This window comes from Triturus cristatus, chromosome 4_2, assembly GCF_964204655.1.
Source record: "Triturus cristatus chromosome 4_2, aTriCri1.1, whole genome shotgun sequence".
Taxonomy (NCBI): Eukaryota; Metazoa; Chordata; class Amphibia; order Caudata; family Salamandridae; genus Triturus; species Triturus cristatus.
In genome coordinates this window covers 637,357,017-637,380,813 of record NC_140586.1, presented here as the reverse complement: position 1 = coordinate 637,380,813, position 23,797 = coordinate 637,357,017, and the positions used below count along the sequence as shown (strand labels likewise).

At 45.5% G+C, this 23,797-nt stretch overlaps 1 protein-coding gene across 4 annotated transcripts in view; it reads right to left on the bottom strand.

Annotated features, from left to right (window-relative positions):
• Window positions 1–23,797, bottom strand: part of C4_2H1orf141 (chromosome 4_2 C1orf141 homolog) — a 191,032-nt gene that overhangs the window by 64,920 nt on the left and 102,315 nt on the right. For all 4 annotated transcript variants that reach the window (XM_085602325.1, XM_085602326.1, XM_085602327.1 and 1 more), the window contains one exon: window positions 12,311–12,449. In XM_085602325.1, the coding sequence (XP_085458451.1) occupies window positions 12,311–12,449 (139 nt within the window). The remainder of the gene's footprint in view (window positions 1–12,310; window positions 12,450–23,797) is intronic.

Here is a 23,797-nt window from a genome sequence, read left to right as displayed (position 1 = left end):
ATCCCCGAGATGGTTAAATTTACCTGGCTAAAACTTTACCAATGGCGACATATGGGGCAGCAATCTGGGAGATAATAAATGTAACCTCACTTCAAGTTTTGGAAGATAAATTCATCAAAAGATTGCTGGCAGTTCCACATACTTGTAATAACCTTGTGGCCCATATGGAAGTCGGCATGCCTTTTATTACCAATGCCATTAGCCCCACTTTCACTCTGGTTATCTGTATGATAAAGGGATACTGTGATCCTGAATCAGAAAATTTTGAAAGACATTATGAATATGACTCACGCCCACAAAGTCCTGAGGCTTTCATATGTTAGGCAAACCCTAACTTCCTTGGGCCTTGCCTATTTATACAACACCTCTACTCTCTGCGTACACTTCCCTAAATCTAGACTGAAGGACATCTATTTACAGAAAGTTACACGAGACAGGTGGGAAAGCCAAAGAGATAAGCAGTCTGTGAAGTTCTATGAGAGCATACTTCAGTTGCCAAATAATCCACACTCGTATTTAGGGTTTGTTGAGACTAACCAGCATCGTTTTATTTTGACTAGATTTCGACTCAGTTTTATTTCTTTAATGCTGGGACACCCACACAATTTATATTCGATTAATGTTTTACCACCCTTCCCTTGAAATAACAGAGCGACACAATCAACTGCACATGTATTGTTTTTTTGCCATCTGTACAGCCAAGAAAAGAAGATTTTTATTATGCCTCTTTTAAAGAAATTTTCCATTCGTAACCCAGCTTCAGCTCTCTTCCTATTTTATCAACTAGAAACCCCATTTGTCTGTTATGTACTTGCTTCCTTCTTATTGGCCACTGTGAGATCTCGTAAGGCCTTTAATAATTTATCCATAGTATCCTAAGAGTCACTGTTTTAATCATTGGTAATTATTTTAACTCATAAATGCTGCCACTGGTTAAATGTTATGTACCTGTATTGTTTTTACCTTGCGATTATTATTTGCACTGTAATGTTTTTATTGGTTTATTTCGATGATTGTGCTATTCCAGTTATTTGATTGCAATTTGCCCTGTTTTTTAACTATAATTTATCATCTGTATTGAAATGTTTGATCTGTGTACTTTTATGCACCCGAGTGGTGCGAAATAAAGTTGATGATGATGCCTAACAACTTATACAACCAAGGCAAGCAACATTGATAGACAGTTGATGGCTGGAACAAAGAGAAATGAGAAAGTAGGAAGGGAACTTGGCTTTCAAGGGCCCTATTACTGTGTCTGATTAAGCCATGCCGATAAAGGTTCCCAGATAATGAAGCCCTTTCTTTTTCCCCGGATGCCTTTTTTCGCGTAGATAGTCTTCTCAAGATGACATGTCGTAACTAGTCGGGCCAGCCATTGGGAGAACAATGGAAGATTTAAATCTATCCATAAAGAGGCTATACAGATCTGCAAAATTGTCATGGCTACGAAGATAAGTGCGGAAAGAACAGAGTAGCGCACTCCCTTTTGGACTGTTGAGTAGCTGTGTAGAATGTGGTAATAGGGTTGGTGGTGCAATCGGCTAAGTCCTCCTGAGTATGAGGATAATTTGTAGACATGGTTGCACTCTCTTGGATTGAGAGAGTGTCCCCCTCTTGCACTCGATATAAGTTTCAATAGTTAATTCTTGGGTAAAAAATCACTTAATTTGTGATGTAGTTGATATCATTGATTTTTATTCTCTTCATAAGTTGTCGAATAATCGTTTTTTTCATTTGAACATTCCATCTACTTTGAATTGTCAATTCATTCAAAGTGCCCAATGCATTTCGGGCATGCAAGCCCTTCATCAGGGGTTAATAGGTATATACTAAACCCACAGATCGGAACAACCTACTACATTTTCACAGTTTTCATCAGCCTTCCCTTAAAGAGCACCCCAGCTACTCAGACTCAAAAGAATATCCAGCACTGAGCAGTTATATAAAGAGAGCAGAGATACATGCATAGAGAAATTCAGAAAATGGAAATTTCCGGAACACATTTTGGTAAATGCCATCAATAAAGCAGACAAAATCACACGGCTGACCAGGACAGTGCAGAATTGTGAGAAAGTGGCTCTGTATATACTGTTCCCTAATAGGTACAGGGTGCACAGAGTCCACAGTCCCCCAGGGGCTGATAGAGGTTAAAGTTAGGTATGACCTTACTCTCTAAAGTGGTAGCTTGGTCGAGCAGTAAGGCAGTACCAGAGGACAGTGTAAAGCATTTGTTGTACACACTCAGTCAGCAAATGGTCTCACACACTCAATAACTGAACTCTAGGCCAATGGTTTATATATATAAAATATATGCTTGTTTTATTTTTAGAACCACAAAGGGAATACAAATATACTTTCTCAGAATGAGAGGTTGAATATAAATACTTTTGCAATAAGCAATGGATTTTTGTAAATAGTCACAGTTGGTTGCAATAAACAATCCTATTTCCTAAACATAACAATGCATTGAGCTCAATGGTAAATTCAGGTTATTTGTAATAAATTACTTTTCAGATTACTTTTGGAATTCCAGGTCTGGTTCCTAGATCCAGCCCTGGGACAATCTTTAGAATCAAGTGGTGAAAGGCGACTTAATTACTGTACTGATTTTTAAATAATATTTAGCTATTTCAAAAGTTGACACAGAAAACATTCAATGGATCTCTATGGCAAGAAATTCAAGTTGCAGGTAGAGTACTTTATCGTTACTTTTGTAATCCAGGTCTGGGTACCTAGACTCAGCACTGGGGTCTTATCAGAAACAGGTAAGCAATTACGTTTGCAGAAATTGTACGATTTTAAAAGAATATTTCAAGATTGCAGAAATCAACACTTAGACGAAATTTCACAGAAAAGCAGTCAATGGTTTCCTATGGAAGAAAAAGGAGTTACAGGTAAGTGTAGTTGTGGGTACTTTTCAGAGTCAGTGCTGGGCACCAAGATCCAGCACTGGGAGTTCACCTAAGAGCAGGTGAGTAAATTCGTTTTTGGTGCTCGGCTGATTTTTGGTGAATATTTTGAGTTTTGAAAAGTTCACACTTAAAAGAATTTCCAAGAAAAAGCCAGCCAATGTTACCCTATGAGAAAAATGAAGATCGCGGTTTAAGGGTAAGTTCTCGACTGGCAGAGTTGAAGTTCTGGGCATAGACTCAGGGGTCTCCCAGTGTCAGGTAGGTACAGTTAGTTCACCCTCAGCGGTTTCAGGACGGCCGGGTGCAGAGAGAGTTAGGCCCAATGTTATCCTATGAGGGATAGGGGGGCCTTGGTTGGTGGCTGCTGTCTGGCAAGCCACGTGGCTGTGGGAGCTGGGCTCCTGGTCACTTACTCCGGGCAAGTGGGGAAGTAGGTTAGAGTAGCGTTTTCACTGCCAGGGCCACTCGGGCGGCTGGCTGCAGGGTGCTTTTGAGCCATCGGGCGCTCAATTGATTTCTATGGGAAATCTCCGGTTTGGAAAAAGACTGCAGGCTCGGGGACGAGGACTCTTCGGGTGCCACCACCACTTCGAGGGGTAAGTTGGGTAGTTGAAGGATAGGTAGGTACCCCGGGATTGGGCACAGAGGGCCGTGGGGCGCTGGGTGCAGGGGTGCCTTTTGATGTCGGAAATCTTACCCTCTTGTTGATCGCGGTTGGGGTGGCACTCTGTTCTGAGGCTGCAAGCTTCTTCAGGATAGTCGAGGGGGGACCTTGGGTGCCGGACTCGGGGTAACAGTCGCCGTGGGGTCGTCCTCGTGGGTTTAGTTCACTCCGGCACCGGCCAGGCTTGGCGGGTGCAGAGTGGGCTGGGATTGCGGTTCCGGGCTGCTGCCAGGGGTGAAAGGTAGGTTTTGAGTAGAGCCTCTACTCATGGGAGTCCCAGGGAATCAGAGTTTAAAGGTAGCCAGGTCCTCCGGGGTTTTTGAGGTTGCTGGCCACAAGAGATGCCGCGCTGGAGCAGGAGCAGGTTCGAGGGTCGACAGGCCGGTAGGGCTGGGGCCAAAGCAGTTGGTGTCTTCCTCTTTTTAGCAGCTGCAGGGCAGGTCTTTGTTCTTCTTGCTCTTCTTGTAGTTTCGAATCTGGGATCTGGGGAAGGAAGGTTCAGGGTGCCCCTAAATACTAGATTTAGGGGCGTTACCGGTAGGTGCTGGGCGGGGACCAATGGGTCCCTGTCCTGGGGTGGGTACACCCCCTATCCTGCCTCTCTCCTGTGGGAGGGGGGCAGTAGCCTAATCCTGATTGGGTAGGGCTTCCCATCTTCAAGATGGCGAGAGCCCGGGGATGTACTTAACCTCGCCTCCCCCACCTGAGGGGTGGGGTTGGCAGGCTGGCACATTCCTTGTCCTTGTATGGGGTTTCCGGCCAAGCTTCCCGCCAGAGTGGGGGGTTGCAGTGGCCTGGGGAAACTCCTAGAGGCGGCAGGCCTTTGAAGCTTCCCTTTGCTCATCCTGGGGGAGGAGATTTATCACCTCACCCAGGATGTGCATTGTTGCAGGCCCGGGAGAGCAGGGGCTCTCCCACCCAGGGGTCCAGCAACGTGTCTGCTGTGTGGCAGCCTGGGCAGCCTCAGAGCAGACGTGGATTGTAGGTTAGTTGTAAGGGGGCATCTCTAAGATGCCCTCTGGGGTGCTTGGTACATTAAATCTCACACTGGCATCAGTGTGGGTTTAATGTGCTGAGAAGTTTGATACCAAACTTCCCAGTCTTTAGTGTTGCCATTATGGTGCTGTGGAGCTCGTGTTTGACGAGCTCTCAGCACCATGTACTCTTAAATGGCAGCACTGCACTTACAGTGCCCAGGAATGGACCTGGGTACTGTAGGGGCACAGGGCTCCTGCTCCTGTGCCCACACCATGGGCATAAGGCACCCAGCCAGACGGGTGGCTGACATATGCCTTGGCAGTGTGGGTGTTGGGCATGGCACACAGAGATGTGTGCCATGTCGACTCTTCATTTTGTCCTGCACCCAGACACTCAGCCTGCAAAGGCAGTGTGTGTGTGTAAGGGTACAGGGCCCCTAAGGGTGGCACAATGAGTGCTGCAGCCCTGAGGGGCCTTCCCTGGTCACAAGGCCCTGGGTACCTAGGGTACCATTTACTAGGGGCTAACAAGTGGCCAGGGTTTGCCAATTTGGAGTTTGTGTGTTTTAAGGAAGGAACATAGGCCCTGGGCGCCTGATTGGCAGGAGTCCAGGGTACACTCAGTCAAAGTACATTCAGCAATTTAGCAAAAAGTGGGGGCATACCATGCAAGAAAGATGGCACTTTCTCACAAGAATCCAGAAACTTGTTTATATCCAAATATTCCACCCAAAGTTACGCAATTCAAAAGACCAAAACTTAGGCGCCTAAACTTCTAACTCTGATTACGGCTTTCTTCATGTTTCTGGATGTTCCCAGATCATGCACCTTCGCCTTCGGGTAAAAACTGTGCTCTATAAATTTAATTTCAATTCAATTCAATCTTAAGATATTGGCCAATGCTCTGAACTGAAACCGATTTCAAACACATCTTCGATACACCTCCCAGGTTCGCATATCAATGGTCCAGAAATCTTAAACAAATCTTCAACACAACCAAGAATCTTAACGAACCACATTTCAAAGGAACCACACCATGTTTTAACTGTGGTAACTGCAACTCCATAATAAAGGGCAACACACTTCGACACCCTAATAAAGGAACCAACATTAAATTAAGGGTAACAGCCACCTGTAACAGCCAAAACGTAATCTATATGTTAAAATGCTCCTGCGGTTTGACTTACATTGGCAAGATAGAACGCAAAATGCGCATAATACTCAATGAACACAAGAGTAATATCCAAACACACAACGCCAAATCTCCCATTGCCAACCACTTTCAACTTTTCAAGCACAATATCAGTCAACTACGCTTTTTGACTCTTGAACAAGTACCAATTTTAAAAGGACGTAACAATACACAATTCATGCTAAAAAGAGAAGTGTACTGGATAGACAAAATGGATTCCATCAGTCCAAAGGGACTCAATGAACGTTGTGGCCTTAGTTGTTTCTTGTAGAGTCATTTCTTCACCCTCCCATCCAATAATCCGATGTCCCAGCCCACGGCATCCTGTGCTTTGAATGACTGGATTACCGCAATGTACCATACAAGTTACCTGGCACACTGTTATATCCCGCATTGTATACTCATTTCACATTGCTTGCTTATTTATGTTCGTTACCGTTTCGAGACTCTCCACAAATAACATTATTCCATGTTAGAGTTTGTGTACTCCCTATTTCGTTTTGTTACAATGTTCTTTTGACACACTGCACTTTTATAAGTTCCTCTCACACACGAGAAATCACCTTCACAAAACTTGCACTTTGCAATTCACCGCACTTCGAATCATCCGATTCTCTACGATAAACTGGCACAGGTTACAGAACTACGAGTCTTTCTTTCACGTAGTTCACTTCTCTTGAACGCACCGGAATTTCACCCGGGTCACGCTCGTCACTTCCGGTACACCGGGACGCTTAAATCTCTTTCCGGGAACACGACCCGGCCATCCACACTTTCTGACACCGTTCCGAAGAACGTGTTGTACACACCGTCTTCATTTCCTATGTAAGTACTTTCAAATCGCCGACCACTATTACGTTCACATTGTGCATCGCTGTCTCCTGCACTGATACCAGAAACTTTGTAATCACGTAAATCACATGTGAATATTCATTCACCATTCCACTCTGTCCCATCCCCGTCACTTCGCCATTCTTAACCACCCTGTTCGGCACGATTTTTACTCCATCACCGATTTGCATTCTACTGTTCATTTGGTCACCCACTAGCATGGCATGATTCACTTCACGTTGTTGATCGCACCCCAACGCGCACATCAGTATCTGCTGCACTAGTACTTAAAGCGCACAGTTCACTTCTTTGTCACGTTTACACCGCATATTTCACTGAATTCAGGACACTGTTTACATATCGGCAGCTCTTGCATCTAAATGCTGATAACTTGGCATTTGCACCACACTTACCCCATACTTTCATTATACCCGCATTTAGTGCCTTACGCTGATACCCTGTTTCCTTTTATTTGCAGTATATTATTCCCTGATGAAGAGCTTGCATGCCCGAAATGCATTGGGCACTTTGAAAGAATTGACAATTCAAAGTTGATGGAAAGTTCAAATGAAAAAAACGATTATTTGACAACTTATGAAGAGAATAAAAATCAATGATATCAACTACACCACGAATTAAGTGATTTGTTACCCTAGGATTAACTATTGAAACTTATATTGAGTGCAAGAGGGGGACACTCTCTTAGTCCAAGAGAGTGCAACCACGTCTACGAAGATAAGTGCGCCACCACTCTTTCTGTTAACCTTGTCTTGAGTCCCTAACAAAATAGTCGTGGGGGTTAACTCAGTATCCTGAGAGAGGACTTTCCTTAAGAAATCCTGTATTTTGACAAGGAATGGAGTGAGTTTCGGGCAGGTAGCAAACATGTGTACTGAGTCTACACTGAACTCTGAACATCTAGGACCAAACTTCCCTTTGCCTGTTCCCCATTTAGGAACTCTGCTAGGTGTAAAATACAGAAAAAAAGTGGTTTTAAAAAATTGCGCCTGTAGTTTGGCCGAGAGCAGATCATTCTAGGCGGATCTCAAGGCACAACAAAAGATATTATGAGGGACCTCCAGCTTCGACTGCCATTTGCTTGCTATTTTTTGCAGGTCATCGGGCATTTGACTATTCAATGCGGAGTAGATGTATCCAATTTGAGGTAAGACAGGGCCTTTAGTTTGTCAATAAGGTCTATCTTTGCGAACCCGGCGGTCCCGCCAGCCTTTCGGGCCAAGAAATCCCTATGGCAATATACTTAGAAGCATCTTGGTCCCGCAGATTATATTGAGTTTTAAGGTCGGTAAATGGCTTAATTCCTTAGATGGTGATTAAAATCTCCCAATTTTAAAATTCCCGCTTTGTGCTAATCTTGGAGATAAGATCTCCCAAAAATAGCTGGCAATTTGGAGTTCATATTAATGGGAGAGTAATAATTCAGTCTGCCCAGCCCATAAATCCTGCGTACATTAGAAAAGACTTTATATGCACTCATCAGGGTCTTAAATCTAACCCGTTTGTAATACCCAAAAGTCAGTTTCCGCCACAGGCATCCCCAGGCCTCCTCCCCAAGTAATAGTTGGAAGGGAGACGGGAGCCCAGTGATTGGAATATAAGAATGATCATGCAGCAGTACCATACTATACTGTAGAACCGAAGCCCAGTCATATAGTCTTATGTTAGGGAGTACCCATCCACCCCTCTCCCTGGGAAGAGAGAGTTGCTTAAAAGCCCGCCTAGGCTGAGAATATGCCCAGATAAGTTGTGAGAAAAGTTATTAGAATCTCTGAAGCATAGTTTTACTGAACTCTAGAGGGATAGCCCTGAAAAAATAAAGTAGCTTAGGGAAAAAGGTCATCTTGATGTCATTACATCGTCTCACTATGGTCAAATGCATGTTATTTATCCGGTTAAGCACTCTTTTAGTATCTGCTGCCGACGGGATTAGATGTTCTGCCACGATCATATTGGTATTTGCGACCACAGTCACCCCCAGATATTTAGCTTTCTTGACGACCCAATTATCCACCCAATTGATTTCTTTATATAAAATAATCTCAGTTTTATTTGTTTAAGTGCATACCCCAAAATTTTCCCAAACTCCTGAGCCTCCTGTTCCAATGCAAAAATGGCACTCTCGGGATCCGGGGTTGCCACGGCCAGATCATCGGCATAAGCCATGATTTTAGTGTCCCAGCCAAATCTACTCACTACCCGGATTGCTTGGTTGTTTTCTATTTTTTTGATAAGGGGATCTATATATAGGGTGAAGAGCAGTGGGGAGCAAGGACACCCTTGTCGAGTACCCAGTGAAATTTCGAACTGCTAAGTTAACTTCCCATTTATTGATACACTGGCTGTAGGGTTAATGTAAAGGGCTTGGATTGCTTGGATTGTCTTTGGCCCAAAACACATCCTTCTCATGACGCCCCAGAGAAACTGCCAGTAGACCCGGTCGAGTGCTTTTTCAGCATCTAGTAAAATTAGCGACATCGGGTCTCCTGATACTTGAGCCGCGTCAAATAGTGTGATGGTCTGCCGGATGTGTTTGATAGTACCTTTCTTAGGGATGCACCCATGTTGCCATTCCGACACCAGGGGTTCAATTCTTAAAGCTAGCCTAGCTGCAAAGATTTTAGAAAATATCTTAGAATCGCAATTGATAAGAGTAATCGGCCTGTAAGAACCCATTTTAAGTGGTGACTTATCCTTTTTAGGAAAGATTACGATTTTAGCATTGGACCAGGAAGCGGGTGGAGAAGCCGCGTCAAAAATAGAGACTACAAGTGTGGTGAAGACAGCCTTTATTTGGGGAGCAAAGATTTTATAAAACTCAACCGGGATACAGTCAGCCCCTGCAGCCTTCCCATCTGGCAGACATGCTAGAGTCTTGGCGATTTCCTCCCAAGTCGGAGGTTCCTCTAGTTGGTCACGATCTTCAGCAGTAAGTTGGGACAGAGTGATTTTATCTAGATAATTAACGATCTCGTCCTCTCTCAAATCTACAGGACTGATGTTCTCCTCAGAACAGAGATTCTGATAGAACTCTCGGAATGCCCTTTGGATTTTAATCGGGTCGTTGGTAATCTCTCCAGTTAGGAGTTGGATCGAGAGTATTTCATTGGCAGAAACCTGCTGTCTGGTTCTGAGAGCCAATTGATGGCCGATGAGTTTGCTACACTCATAGCTTTTCTCCCGTGCAGAGGCCCATTTAACTGCTACCTTCTTAGGAAAAATTGACCCAATTTCAGCCTTAAAGACTGTCACTTCAAGTTGAGCAACTTCTATTTCGGCCCCTGTTTGAACTGCCTGAATTAGTTTCTCCTTTGCTTTTTTAACTTATCTTGGAGTTACGAGATCTGTATGGTCTGACATAAAACGCGGGGCAATGTCTATAGAGCAGTCTCAGAGCAGAGAGGATGGTGATAACCATTTTTAAACTAACTACTGCCTGAAGTAATTTGAAAAAGGCATTTTGTATCATTTGTAATTCTTTAAAACTACTTCTTTAAACTAAAACAAACATTGGCAAAGCCAATAGGGCTGGCATTGGCCGCCAGAGTTTTGTAAATTCTTCTTTTGTTTTGTCATGGTTTTTGCAAATATTTACTGTTCGGGAAGCTGCTGGGCTCTTATTAAATCTACAAAAACGTGGCTTAAGGAAAAAGTGTTTTTCTGGTCTCAAAAAAAGTACACATTACTTTGGAACACCTGGCACTGAAGGGAACTATCTTGTGTGTGGATGTGCTTCTTGTGAAAAGGCAACATGCCATCACTCATAAGGAAGTCAGTCAATGGCCGACTTCCTTATGAGTGATGGCATGTTTGCTAACCTTGCCTCTTGATGCATGCTGGAGTGGGTGAAAGAAAAATGTGAATGACTAATGGATGACGTCTGTCTCAAACCCCCTATATGTAACTATGGTATACATACTTTAAGTAAAATCAAAAGGACTTGGCTAACAGACCTGACAAAGACATTGATCTGGCATTGGCTGCTAACCTCATCTTTAAGAAAGAAGGGATGAAAGTAAGAAAGGAAGGAAGAGAAAAAAAGGAAGAAAGGAAGAGGAAAAAGGAAGGATGGCAGACAAAAAAGGAAGGAAGGCAGATAAAAAAAGGAAGGAAGGCAGATAAAAAAAGGAAGGAAGGCAGATAAAAAAAGGAAGGAAGACCTACAAAAAAGGAAGTAGGAAGGGCAAAAAGAAAAGAAGGGAGGGAAGCAGAAAGGAAAGGTAGGAAACCAAAAAAGGAAGAAAGGAGGGAAGGAAAAAGGCAAAAAGGAAGAAGGAACAAAAAATGAAAGAAGACAACAAAAGGAAGAAGGAAAGAAAAAAGGAAAGACAGCACGAAAGAAAGAAGAGAAGAAATAAATAAAAGAAGAAAGAAGGAAGGAAAAAGGCAAAAAGGAAGGAAAGAAAAAAGGAAAGACAGCAAAAAAAGAAGGAAGGAAGAGAGAAAAGAGACCAGACAAAAACAAAGAAAGAAAGAAAGAAAAAACAATGAAAGAAGGCAAAAAAGAAAGAAAGAAGTACATTTAAATGAAGAAATAAACAAGGAAAGAAAGAAGGCAAAATGGAAGGAAACAAGGAAAAGAAAGAACATACGAAATAAGGCAAAAAGAAAATCGAGGTAAAAAAGAATTTAAAAGGAAAGAAGTCAAAAAAGAAATAAAGAAGGAAAGAAAAAGGAAAAAAGTAAAGAAGACAATAAATAAATGCTCAAAACAATAAAGAAAAGCAGGAAAGAAGATATATTGACTGCAAAAAAAAATAAGAAGAGAACAAAGGAAATAAATAATGAAAAAAGGCAAAAAATAAAGTAAAAGGAAAGAAAAAGGATAATAGGTAAAAAAGAAAGAAATGAAGACAGAAAGAATAAAAGAATGAAAGAAGGTACAGGAAAAAGAAAGTAAATGGAAAGAAGGAAAGAAAATTAAAACAAGGCAAAAAAGAAAGAAAGACAGAAAGAAAGAAAGAAGGTAAAAATTGAAAGAACACAAGAAAAGAAAGAAAGAAGGTAAAAAATAAAGAAAAGAAGATAGAAAAAAAGAAGGCAAAAAAGAAGGAAAGACCAATTAAAAGGCAAAAATGAAAGAAAGAAGTAAAATGGTGGCAAAACAGAAACACTTCATATTTACTCTAATACCATATCAGGCAACACTGGTCTAAAGGGAACTCCTTGTGTGCGGATGTGCACCTTGCGAAAGAGAAAAATGCAGTCACTCAAAGTAACGTTAGCCAGGGGCTTAAGTAGGCTGACTCGTCAGGAAGGAAAAAATCTGTGACACTCACCATCCCATAAGTAAGGGGGTGTGACTGCTACTGTGACCTGGCAGTGCAGCGGTGGGCAGACGGATGACCTGGTATAGGATTTTTTAAGATGTTCCATCATCAGAAGCCCTGCATCTCTCTAACTCTAAAGAAGGCAATGGAAAAGCAAGATTTGCAGCGTGGGTGGGAGCTCCTACACTTTATAATTCACTAGAGCCCTATTCTCTTTGTTAGGAGTCTGACCGTCACCCTTACGTATAGAGTATGAAATGTCACTCCTTAAATAATAATGTAACTATATAAACAGCTGATAGTTGAAGTACTGTCTTTTAAAACTTGAATAAATAAAGCTCCATCTCTTCTACTTGCCACATGAGAGGACAGAGAAGTGCAGCTGTGTAATTCATGTTTTACAAAAAGGAGGAGGTACTTTGGGAATGTATTCCAATAGGACTTACCCATCAAACAGACATCGTCACTTCTACTTTCATTTGTACCAGACCACCAATGCGAAAAGTCAGTATATTCTAGGGATGATCCAGTGGGTAATTTGACTTCTCGTTGACACAACACATCTAGTGTTGGTATATCATCAACCTAGATAAGAGGATATAGTAAGGCATGCATTACTGACCTATTTAAAGTAGGTTTGCCCCAAGATTAATGTCTTTTAGCTTTGTAAAGTTGTATAAGATGGTAGTTTGGCCATGTCATGTCATTGCCACATCACTGGCAGACATAAAAGAAAAAATTATAATCAATATGGTAAATAAAATCACTATTGGGATGGTGATAAAGAGAATTCGACAATGTGCAATGGATGGGTAAAATTATAACAAACAGCTTGATAGAAACCAAAGGTACTTCTGATAGTCATCTCTAAAATATGTTCCATCCTTGGAAGAATTATAAGAACAATCGACCCTGGTTGGAGAGGTAGACGCTCCATAATGTTTAACTGAACTTTTCACATTGGGCTCTTTTAGTCTGGATACTGAGCTCAACCTTCATGTACTCTCAAGAAGCAACTATTTAGATCCTTTAGAAATCTCCAAATTCACAAGTACATCTTTCGAAGGAGAATGAAGGGGTACAAATCAACACATAAACACATTTGGAGAATACATTGACCAAAAAATGCAAACAATTCAAAAACATTTACAACAAGAAAACAGCTGAATAAGTTGAAAGGGGAATTCACAATAATAGACGGCAATGACGTTTAAACAATTTGTAATAAGCATTGCTTCGGAGTTGAAGTTACAATGATAATCCAGACTTGTTGGCTTTGCTCTGCTGTTTGTCAAGTTTTTTGCAAACATCAAATAACACTCCTTTCATTAAATGACCGTGGTGTTTCTAAACGTTTGTTCTTTTTCCTTGGAGATGAAGAGACTTAGAAGCCTTCTAATAAAACATGATTTATTAACTTTTTTATTTGGGATAAGAAGCAAAGTCAATAGATCTGGCTTTAATGTGTGAACGCGTGCAAATACAAGCATCCACTAATGAGGTATGCAGGCATTAACACATTTCTTTACTTCTTGTTTACTTTTGGAATCATTAATCTCCAGTTTATTTTAATGAAGTGTCTAACATACAGTCCTTTGCACTCTCCATCTCTGGTTTAAGTTTATAGTATATGTACTACATGTAGAAGGCTTCAGTGTTTTTCAAAAACTAAAGCAAGCACTAACTGCAAGGATGATAACGTGAAGCAAGACAGGGGGCCCGCTTTAAATGCACCTGGGTTTCTGCCCCACCAACATTATGGTCCGCCCATCTGCCCAATTTGGATTTGAGTGGACCATAGTTTGACCACAGCAGAGAATACTTTGTCTCTATCGTGGTTAAACTTCTCTGAAGGCCCGATGGAGTAAAGGCCGTCAGAGCTTAGGCTGCAATTTAGTCAGGGCCCTCACCAACAGGAAACACCTGCAAGTAAGGGGCATTGAAAAGTGCTCAATACCCACCTCACCAGTGTAGGAAACTCCCATGGAGAAGGGGGCCTTATTTTTTTATTATCATAATAAAAATCCTGCTTTGGAATTTTCTTTTTGAAAATAAAAAGATGTTGTAAGTTTGCTGTACTGTTCCATCAGGTTGACGGAGCCATCCACTAAACTTACAATGTAGTGACAGCAACTGTCATGACAGGGGTTGCTACCAATAGCAGAAATCTCAGTTGGGCCAGCGAACATTTCTAAATTTGATGGGCGGGGAATCTATCAGCGTGACGGAATAATTTACTCCGGAGGTAACCCCGTCCGCAAATATATAAATTAGGCCCAGAGTTCGGAGTCCAGGCACTGAGCTGAAAATCACTCTAGGAATATGTTTGGTTTTAAAGAGGCAGAACTTTATAGGAGCCAATGGGCTCGTTAAAATGGGTGCAAATAATATGTATAATAAAATGATTACTTTAATCAACGATAATAAATGTCCTTTCAATCTGAGCACTGGAGGTGAGACTTGACTTTTCTTGTTATAGAGAGCCTAAAAAATAAGTTGTGTCTCTGTCCTTGTAATAAATGCTACACTGTATTACACTTCAATTCCTCTCACACCACAAGTCACTTCCTTAGTCACTGCAATCAAAATCACTACACGCTTATAAGCTTCTAACATATTTCATATTTACTGTAAACAGTACTACAGAAAATCTAACTGGAACTGTAAAACGCACCTCTGTCCAGACCAACACTGCTGCCCTCCCTCCTTAAAGAATCACCTGAGTCTCCTGGGTGCAGACGTGATAATATTCAGTTTTACAGTGTCAGTCTTCTTAGGTCTGGCGTTAGCCAAGACCTTTAGGTTTTACTAAAATTACATCTAATATACTTACTTGCAAGGGCTTTCGACCCGCCTTTTTTTTCATTTCGTCTTCGTGGCATTCACATTTTTCGTTCCCCCACTAAAGCATACAGCATGGGCCATGCCAGAGCCCACTTTAGCTCACTACAGAGTGTGTGTTAGTAATCGCTTTTCTGCGAGTAGCATGCTACACCGGAACCCAAAAGGATTAGTGATGAATTAGTATAGGGAAATATGAGTTAATTTGAGCAGTAGACATGTGAGTCTGTTAGTTGGATTGAATAGGATAATGGAGGGATAGAAGAGGAATGGCAATCTGCTCTTTCGCAAGAAGCATGTATTACACAAAGTAGTTTTATTCTGTACTAGGGACAACTATGTATAGCAGCATGTGCTTTTTGAGATCTAAAAATATTTTTGCTTTGATGTTTTTTCTGTATTGACAGGGGGATGCTAGCTAACCCAACACTAAAGTTATACAAAAACTATAACAAACAAGTATTGACAAAGCCATAAGACTTGCAGTCAACGTCAGACCTATTGGCTTTGCTAATACTTTTGTTCTTTGGCATGCATAGATCATCTCCCTGGTAAGCACTGCTTAATTTATCGATAAATAATTAAAAATAAGTGTCAGAACCCAACATGTTTTCTAGCAGGATTCCACCCACTTCTATCACTGTTGCGGCCACTTGCACAATGGTGCCACCCACTTGCACCACTGGTTTTGTATCTGGGATTCATGGTGATTCTAAAGTGGTGCTTTGATATTTAGCTGGGAGTCATGAAACGTTTGGCTGCTAGTTCAAAGTGGCGGAAGAAAATCTCAACAACTTAAAATCTTCCCGTACCTTGGTAGTGAGAATTTGAAATAGAATGAATACATCTATATCACTCTACACTAGTCAAAACCAGGAAACACTATTGAGGGATGTATGAGAAGATTTTGCAACTAAATCGCTTCCCAACTGATATGCAATCTAGTCAATTCTTCGAGAAATCCTCTCCTAATGTGCAGAAAACTAGGTGGTAGGAAAAACATGTTTCTCCTACCGAAAGTCTTGGAGAGTGACGTAGGAAGAAGAGCCCTATTAGGATCAGCCCTAAATATAATCACCTCAGTGACAACCCATTTAGATCATATTGTCTGCAAATAGTACGCCACGTTGGAGAAACAACTATCAGAGATGAGGAAAATAATTTGGGTATTCTTAAAACCCAGTGTGAACAAGCTGGACCCGCTGAGAAATGCCAACAAAGCCTTGAAAATCAGAGAACCATATTGAAATGAAATGAAATCCGCAAGAATTTATTGTGGGACTTTTAAGCATGGCCCAACACCCTAAACCCTACTTTCCTCCAATTCACCCATGAATGGGTATTTTGTCCTTTGGAGAGAGCAGACCTCTGATAATGATTGCAAAATTGTCTCAAAGAACTAAAACCTTCCTCAAAAGGCCCCAGAAGTGATGCCAAAAGGACCTAGGCCACCCCTTTTCTCTATCTGGCCTACAGTGACTTACGAATAAAAAAGAGATTCACAGACATTCCACCGTAAAATGTAATACCGTATACAAACAAGGCTAAAACCTGCTTCGCACTTCATAGCTCAGAGGCTCCAAAGCCACAGTAGGACATTGGATGTAATAGCAAGGAGACAAACAAAGCACCTACATGGACCCCAGCTTGTACTTGCCCACAAGCTATGTGGCAAGCAGCCACCACTGTTTCCCTAAAATCAGCTGGACACTACTACCTGGAAATTGAACACCAACCCTTCATTTCATCCTCAGCTTGGTCAATATTTTTAACTTGCATTTGTCCAAATAAGTAGATCAGTCCTTTTTGCACACTTAATGTACCATGTGTTTTCCCCCACTATTTATGAGAAGTTTATAATAGTATAAAAGTGCAATGTTTTTAATGCTAATTATGAGTGGCCTGTGAACCTCCGGTATGGAATTCCGACTTTTGCAGCTAATACTGCATTTCTACAACTTTCCACTTGTAAATTTCGGCTTGTCATGTTTGCTGAAATTTACTGAGGGAAACTATAGGAATTTTGCTTGGATGAACTTGAAATAGGCAATAATTAAAATGAATTAATGAAGAGTGGGGGCCTTAGGGTCCTCCTTTGATAACTGGTGCCCTATTTGAAGTAGGAGAAGTTGAATGAGAATTCCCTTAATAGTACTTGAGGTTTCGTGACTCCCAGGCTAAGGCTCTAAGCTGGCAGCATGAACAATGCAGGGATAACAAGTCCTTTCTGTGAAAGCACAGCACATCCTATTCAGTGGCAAGTTGAGCTGTGCCCAGCTCCACACCCACCCTGCCAGTTGATCGCCCATCCAGGCACACCAAACCCCACATTGTGTGGCTGTCTTAGATGAATAAATAAAGTTCAAGTGCCATCTACACCCAGGCATGTGACCTAGGACAGGCTACAGGCACCAAATAGACAGGACAGGAAAATGCCAACTCTCTATGGCGTTCGATTTCATTTCTCGTTGTGACAGTGTGACATATGCCACGTAGTATACAAACTGTCAAAGAGACTAACTGAACCAACTTTGTTGCTTTCTCACAGTATTGGAGATACCTTATCTGAGAATCTTAGACATTTCTCTGACCAGGTTCAAGAAATTACATAAGAGTTTCATTTGTCCTGAAGATGGTCTCAATGATTTGATACAACAGAGACCGAAACGTCGAAGAATAATCCATTCTTCTCTGTAGTGATTGCTAAATTAATTGAGATATGAGTGCCGAATCCTATGTTTAGGACAGACTTGCTGTTTTCCTGGAGGAAGATTGATAAAAAAGAGTGATGACTAAGATAGTTTCTTACATCCAACCTTTATGTTCTCGGTTGTCAGTGTTTGTTTAGTTTTCTGTTGTTCTTTCTGTATCCTTGTATATTGTTTTTCAATGACTGATTACTTTAGTGTATGATATCTGAATATCCGTATAACAACTCGAAGGAGGAACAGCCTAGGCTACTCTAGACCTGTCCTCGGATAATGAACAGGGCAAGGAGGAGAAGTTGGTCCCAGTTCTTTCCTTCGCCGGTGAGCATTTGCTTAAGGGTTAGTTTGAGTGTCCCATTTTACCTCTCAACTAAGCCATCTGTTTGAGGGTGATAGACGGAGGTTTTGATATGGGAGAGATCTAGCTTCCTGCATACTTGTGACATGAGTTTGCAGACATAGGGAGATCCCTGGTCTGTAAGGATCTGGCAAGGAAAACCCACTTGGGATAAATACTCAATCAGTTTGTCAGCAATGTTTGTCGTGTTCGGAGTTCATAATGAAAATGCCTTAGGAAACTGGGTGGAGTAATCTACTAGCAGAACAAGTTACTTACCTTCGGTAACGATGTATCTGTAAGAAACATTAGTTAGTTAGATTCCTCACCTTAGAATATCCCCAGGCGTCAGACTGGATCTGGAAGATTTTTCGTCAGCAATACCCCTTGCGCGTCGCTAGGCGTCGTCTGCGGCTCCGCGTCCGTCGTTGGCGTTGTGCGCCGGAATGACGTCGTCGGAGTACTTAGACGCCGCCCTCGCGCGCTGACGTAAGTTCTTGTACATAGCTTTCCGCGCCAGGAACGCAGAGCCATGCAAGAGACCGACACTGGTGCCAAAAAATCTAGGGGCCTGAAAAGGATAACCTTAACCCTAGATGTCGGTTCGCAGAACGGGGAGGATGGGTGGGTCGGTGAGGAATCTAACTAACTAATGTTTCTTACAGATACATCGTTACCGAAGGTAAGTAACTTGTTCATCTGAAAGAAACACGTTAGTTAGATTCCTCACCTTAGAATAGATACCCAAGCAATACCAACCCCGGTGGTGGGTCTGCGAACCAAGATCACACCAGAAAGTCCTGGAGGACAGAACGGCCAAAGAAGCCATCCCTCCGGACTTGGCTGTCAAGGCAATAATGCCTGGCAAACGTGTGTAGCGAAGCCCACGTTGCCGCCTGACAGATGTCCTGCAAAGGGACACCCCGTCCCAAAGCAGTAGTAGCCGCTGTGGCCCGAGTAGAATGGGCGCGCAGCCCAGCAGGAGGGTCCTTTTTTGCCAAGGAATAACACATTTTGATGCACAAAACGACCCACCGAGAGATGGTCAGTTTGTGCACAGCTTTCCCCTTCTTAGCACCCACGTATCCAACGAAAAGTTGGTCGTCCACCCGGAACTGCTTTGTGCGGTCCAGATAAAAGGAGAGCGCACGTTTTGGGTCCAGACGGTGGAGCCTCTCTTCCTCTTTGGAAGGATGCGGAGGCGGAAAGAAGGTGGGCAAGGTGACAGATTGCCCAAGATGAAAGGGAGTCACCACCTTTGGTAGAAAGGAAGGACGAAGGACAACCTTGTCTGGATGAACAGAGAGAAAAGGAGGCTTCGATGATAGAGCCTGGAGCTCACTCACCCGTCTAGCCGAGGTGATGGCTACCAGAAAAGCAGTCTTAAGCGTCAGAAGACGAAGAGGACAATTATGAAGAGGCTCAAAGGGAGCGCACATTAGAAACGTGAGAACAAGATTCAAGTCCCACTGAGGCACTACAAAAGGAACAGGAGGGAACGTGTGAGTAATGCCTTTTAGAAAGCGTGTAACCACAGGGGACTTGAAAAGAGAAGGCTGATCAGGAAGCCGTAAGAAGGCAGAAATGGCAGCAAGATAACCTTTCAAGGTGCCCAAGGCAGAGCCCTGCTGGGCCAAAGAAAGAAGAAAGAGGAGAACCTCAGAGAGAGGGGCGGAAAGGGGATCCACAGCCTTTGCTGTGCACCATGCCACAAATTTGTTCCACCGGCAGGCGTATACCGTCTTTGTGGAGGGACGCCTGGCTGTCAGAATGATATCACAGACTTCAGGAAGCAAGTCAAATGGCATCAACTGCCGCCGCTCAATCTCCACGCATGGAGGTGTAGGCTGCAAAGGTTCGGGTGGAGGACCGTCCCCTGCTGCTGCGACAGAAGATCCTCCCGAAGGGGCAGACGTATCGGAGGATCGGTCAACATACTGAGTAGCTCGGGATACCAGTACCTTCGTGCCCAGTCCGGAGCCACCAAGATGACTTGGGCCCGGTCGCGCCTGATCTTCTTCAGCACTCTGGGCAGAAGTGGTATAGGCGGAAAGGCGTACAACAGACCGCAACTCCACTCGTGACGAAAAGCGTCGCCGAGCGAGTGCCGCCTTGGAAATTCCAACGAGCAGAACCGCTGACATTGCGCGTTCTCTTCGGTGGCGAATAGATCAAACCAAGGCTCTCCCCACTGCTGAAAGAGACCTTGCGCCACTTCGGAGTTCAGACGCCATTCGTGATCCATCATGCACCCGAGGCTGAGTTCGTCTGCTCTGGCGTTCAGAGAGCCCGCCAGCTGTTGATCCACTAGGGTGACGCCCTGGTGTTCCAGCCATGTCCAGAGGCGCAGAGCTTCCTGACAAAGGGTCCACGACCCCACCCCGCCCTGTTTGTTGCAATACCACATGGCGGTGGTGTTGTCCGTGAACACCTGCACGACACTTCCCCTGACAGAGGGAAGGAAGGCTTTCAGTGCAAGTCGGATCGCTCTCAACTCCAACAGGTTGATGTGGAGACGAGACTCCGCCGGAGACCAGAGGCCTCTGATCTCTGCCTCTCCCATATGGCCACCCCATCCCAGGAGGGACGCATCAGTCACTACGACATGCTCCGGTTGGGGAAGGGAGAGGCTCTTGCCCGTGACCCAATCGCGGTCCGTGAGCCACCACTGCAACTGCTTCGCCGCGCCCTCCGAGATCAAGACATGGTCGGACAGGTTTCCGTGATGCTGGGCCCACTGAAACTTCAGGTCCCACTGCAGCGCCCGCATGCGCCGCCTGGCGTGATGCACTAGTAGGATGCAGGAGGCCACCAGCCCCAGAAGCCGCAACACTAGCCTGACCGAAACCCAGGATAGAGGCCGAAAGATGGGAATCAGGGCCTGAATATCCCGGACCCGCTGTTCCGGTGGATAGACCCGGAACTGCGCCGAATCGAGAACCGCTCCGATGAAGAGGAGCTCCTGAGAGGGACTCAGGTGTGACTTCGGCACATTGATGGAAAACCCCAGCAAATGCAGGAGATCCGCCGTAGTCTGGAGGTGGGAGACGACTGCCTGGGGCGAGCCCGCCTTCAACAACCAGTCGTCGAGATAGAGGAAGACTGGAACCCCTGATCTGCGCAGATGAGCTGCGACCACCGCCATCACTTTCGTGAACACCCGAGGGGCACTGGTGAGGCCAAAGGGGAGCACGGTGAACTGAAAGTGCTCTTGACCCACCGTGAACCGCAGGTAACGCCGGTGGGCCGGCAGGACGGGGATGTGGAAATAAGCATCCTGCAAGTCCAACGCTACCATCCAGTCTCCAGGGTCTAGGGCAGCTAGAACCTGAGCCAAAGTCAACATTTTGAACATGTTCCTTCCGGAGGAAGGCATTGACTTTCTGGAGGTCCAAGATAGGGCGTAGGCCCCCCTTGCCCTTCTTGGGAACCAGAAAGTAGTGGGAATAACAACCACAACCTACTTCTGGACTCGGAACGCGCTCGATGGCCTCTTTGGCCAAGAGGGCCGAAACTTCCTCTCGCAGAAGATTCAAATGATCCTCCGAGATACGGTGGTGCTGCGGTGGCATGGCTGGAGGGGTCGTCTCGAAGGGGTGGGAGTAGCCCCTTCGGACGATTTGCAGCACCCACCTGTCCAAAGTGATGGTACGCCAGTGGAGCAGGTGATGGCGAACTCTGCCGCCCACTGGCGAGGAATGGGCCGGAAAGCTCGGACTAGGAAGGCTTGGAGGCGGATGCTGCCGGGGTGGATGTGGGCTGACCGCGTCGGCCTCCAGAACCGCCTCGGCGGAAACCACGTCCGCGACCGTGCGCAGGTTGGGTCTGCGGCTGGTGGCTAGGTGGACGTGAGGAGGCGCCCCTTCCTTGCATGTCGTGCTGCATCCCTCCCATCGGCCAGAGCCTGGGAAAGTCGTGTCCGGGCCTCCTCCGGGCACAGGGGCAGCACGTCCTCCACCGTATCCCACAGAGAGTGGGAATAACGGTCCAAAAGACAGGCGGTGTTTAAAGACCGCAGACCCAAACTAAGGGAGAACAGCTTTTTGCCAAACTGTTCCAGCCTCTTGGAATCCCGGTCCGGCGGAGCGGTCGGGAAGGAGGATTGGGAGGTAGAAGCCTGGATAACCAGGCTCTCGGGGGTGGGGTGTTGGGACAGAAAACTGGGGTCGCCCGGAGCAGGGCGGTGGCGCCTAGCAACGTTCCTGTCCACAGGAGGAACTGTGGAGGGCTTGGACCAGGTGCCCTGCAGAACGTCAATGAGGGCCTCATTGAATTGCAGCAGAGGCTCAGTGGAGCTTGCTGCAGACTGAAGCACCTCAGTGAGGACGTTAGTCCTCACAGCCACGGCAGGCAGCTCGAGCCCAAGGGCTGCAGCCGCCTTGCGCAGCACCACAGAGAAAGCAGCACCCACCTCCGAAGCCACAGTCGGAGGAGAGATGAATCCAGTGTCTGGTGAGGTATCCAGACCACTGGCCTCCCCCAGTTCATCTGCCCAGTCCTGTGACAGCTGAGCCTGAACGGCCATAGGGTCCTCGGACCCCTCCCAGTCGCCCCCGTCATCCGATTCCTGGTCGGAGGTGGTACCGGCGTCGACGGCGGCAGAGGAGGCGTGACGAGGTCGACCGGCGTCGACGGGGAGGGACCTGCGGCGTCGGGGCCGGAGCCGTCGACGGCACCGGGGCCGGAGCCACCGCGTGCAAGGTCGCCCAGTCGGGTCCGCGGGGCCCGAAGGCACGCCAGCGGGCGTCGACGGCGGAGCCAGGTTCCTCATGGCCGAGAGGAAGGCACTGAATTCCGCCGGCGTCGCGTCAGTCCCAGGGACCGGCGGGTATGGGGAAGTGCGCGGCGCCTGCGGCTCCGCTGGAGCCACGGGGGTGGAACCACCCTGACCCTCAGCCGAGTCGCGCGACCGGCGAGGGGAGTCTGAGGAGCGGTGTCGCCTCTTGGACTTCTTGGAGTGCTTCGACTTACCCGAAGACTTGGAGCCAGACGAGCGATGATGACGTCGGCTGCGGCTCCGCGACCGATCCTTGGACCTCCTCCTGGACCGGGAACGAGAGGGGCGCGGAGCCGAGTGGCGAATCTCGAGAAGCTTACGGGACCGCTCCCGTCTAGCCTTTGAGGTCAGGGCCTTGCAGTGCGAACACGACTCCGCGTCGTGGTCGAGGCCCAAACAGTAAAGGCACCGGCGGTGATGATCCGTAACCGACATCAATCGGTTACAGTCAGTACAAGCCTTGAAACCAGGCATCCTACCGGCACCGGAGTCGAGACAAGATCAAAAAGGATCAAAAAACTTAGTCAAAAAAGACTAAAAGGGGTAGCTCTCCCGGATCTGCGCTTACTGGCACGGAAAAAAGAAGAACTGACGTCAGCGCGCAAGGGCGGCGTCTAAGTACTCCGACGACGTCATTCCGGCGCACAACGCCAACGACGGACGCGGAGCCGCAGACGACGCCTAGCGACGCGCAAGGGGTATTGCTGACGAAAAATCTTCCGGATCCAGTCTGACGCCTGGGGATATTCTAAGGTGAGGAATCTAACTAACGTGTTTCTTTCAGATCTAGAACGTATTGGTATCCTTTGGCAGATTTGGGTAAAGGACAGATCAGATCCATGGCAATACGCTCAAACGGTTAACCCACAATTGGTAAAGGCTAGAGCGGCACCGTGGGAGGTCTATAGGGATTCCCTCGTTGACAAACGGGACACTCTTGGCAATACTTTTTTACATGCGCATATATGCCTGGCTGGTAGAAGTGGCGAAGGATACTTTGTGTCTTGAGAGCCCCTGAGTGCCCTGCTAGGAGATGTGAGTGGGCAAAAAACATTATCTTTTCCTGATAAACTCATGGTACCAGAAGTTGAGGGGGATCGTCCACCCTTCCCACCCTGTATAAGAGGCCATTTATTTCTATGAATTGGGGGTATACCACAGGAGAAGAGGACTGGGGTTTTCAGGCCTCCTGCCATGCGTTTTGCAATGAAGCGTCATTGATCTATGTCAGCCAGAAGTTCCTATTTACCAAGGTTCCTGAGTGATGAGA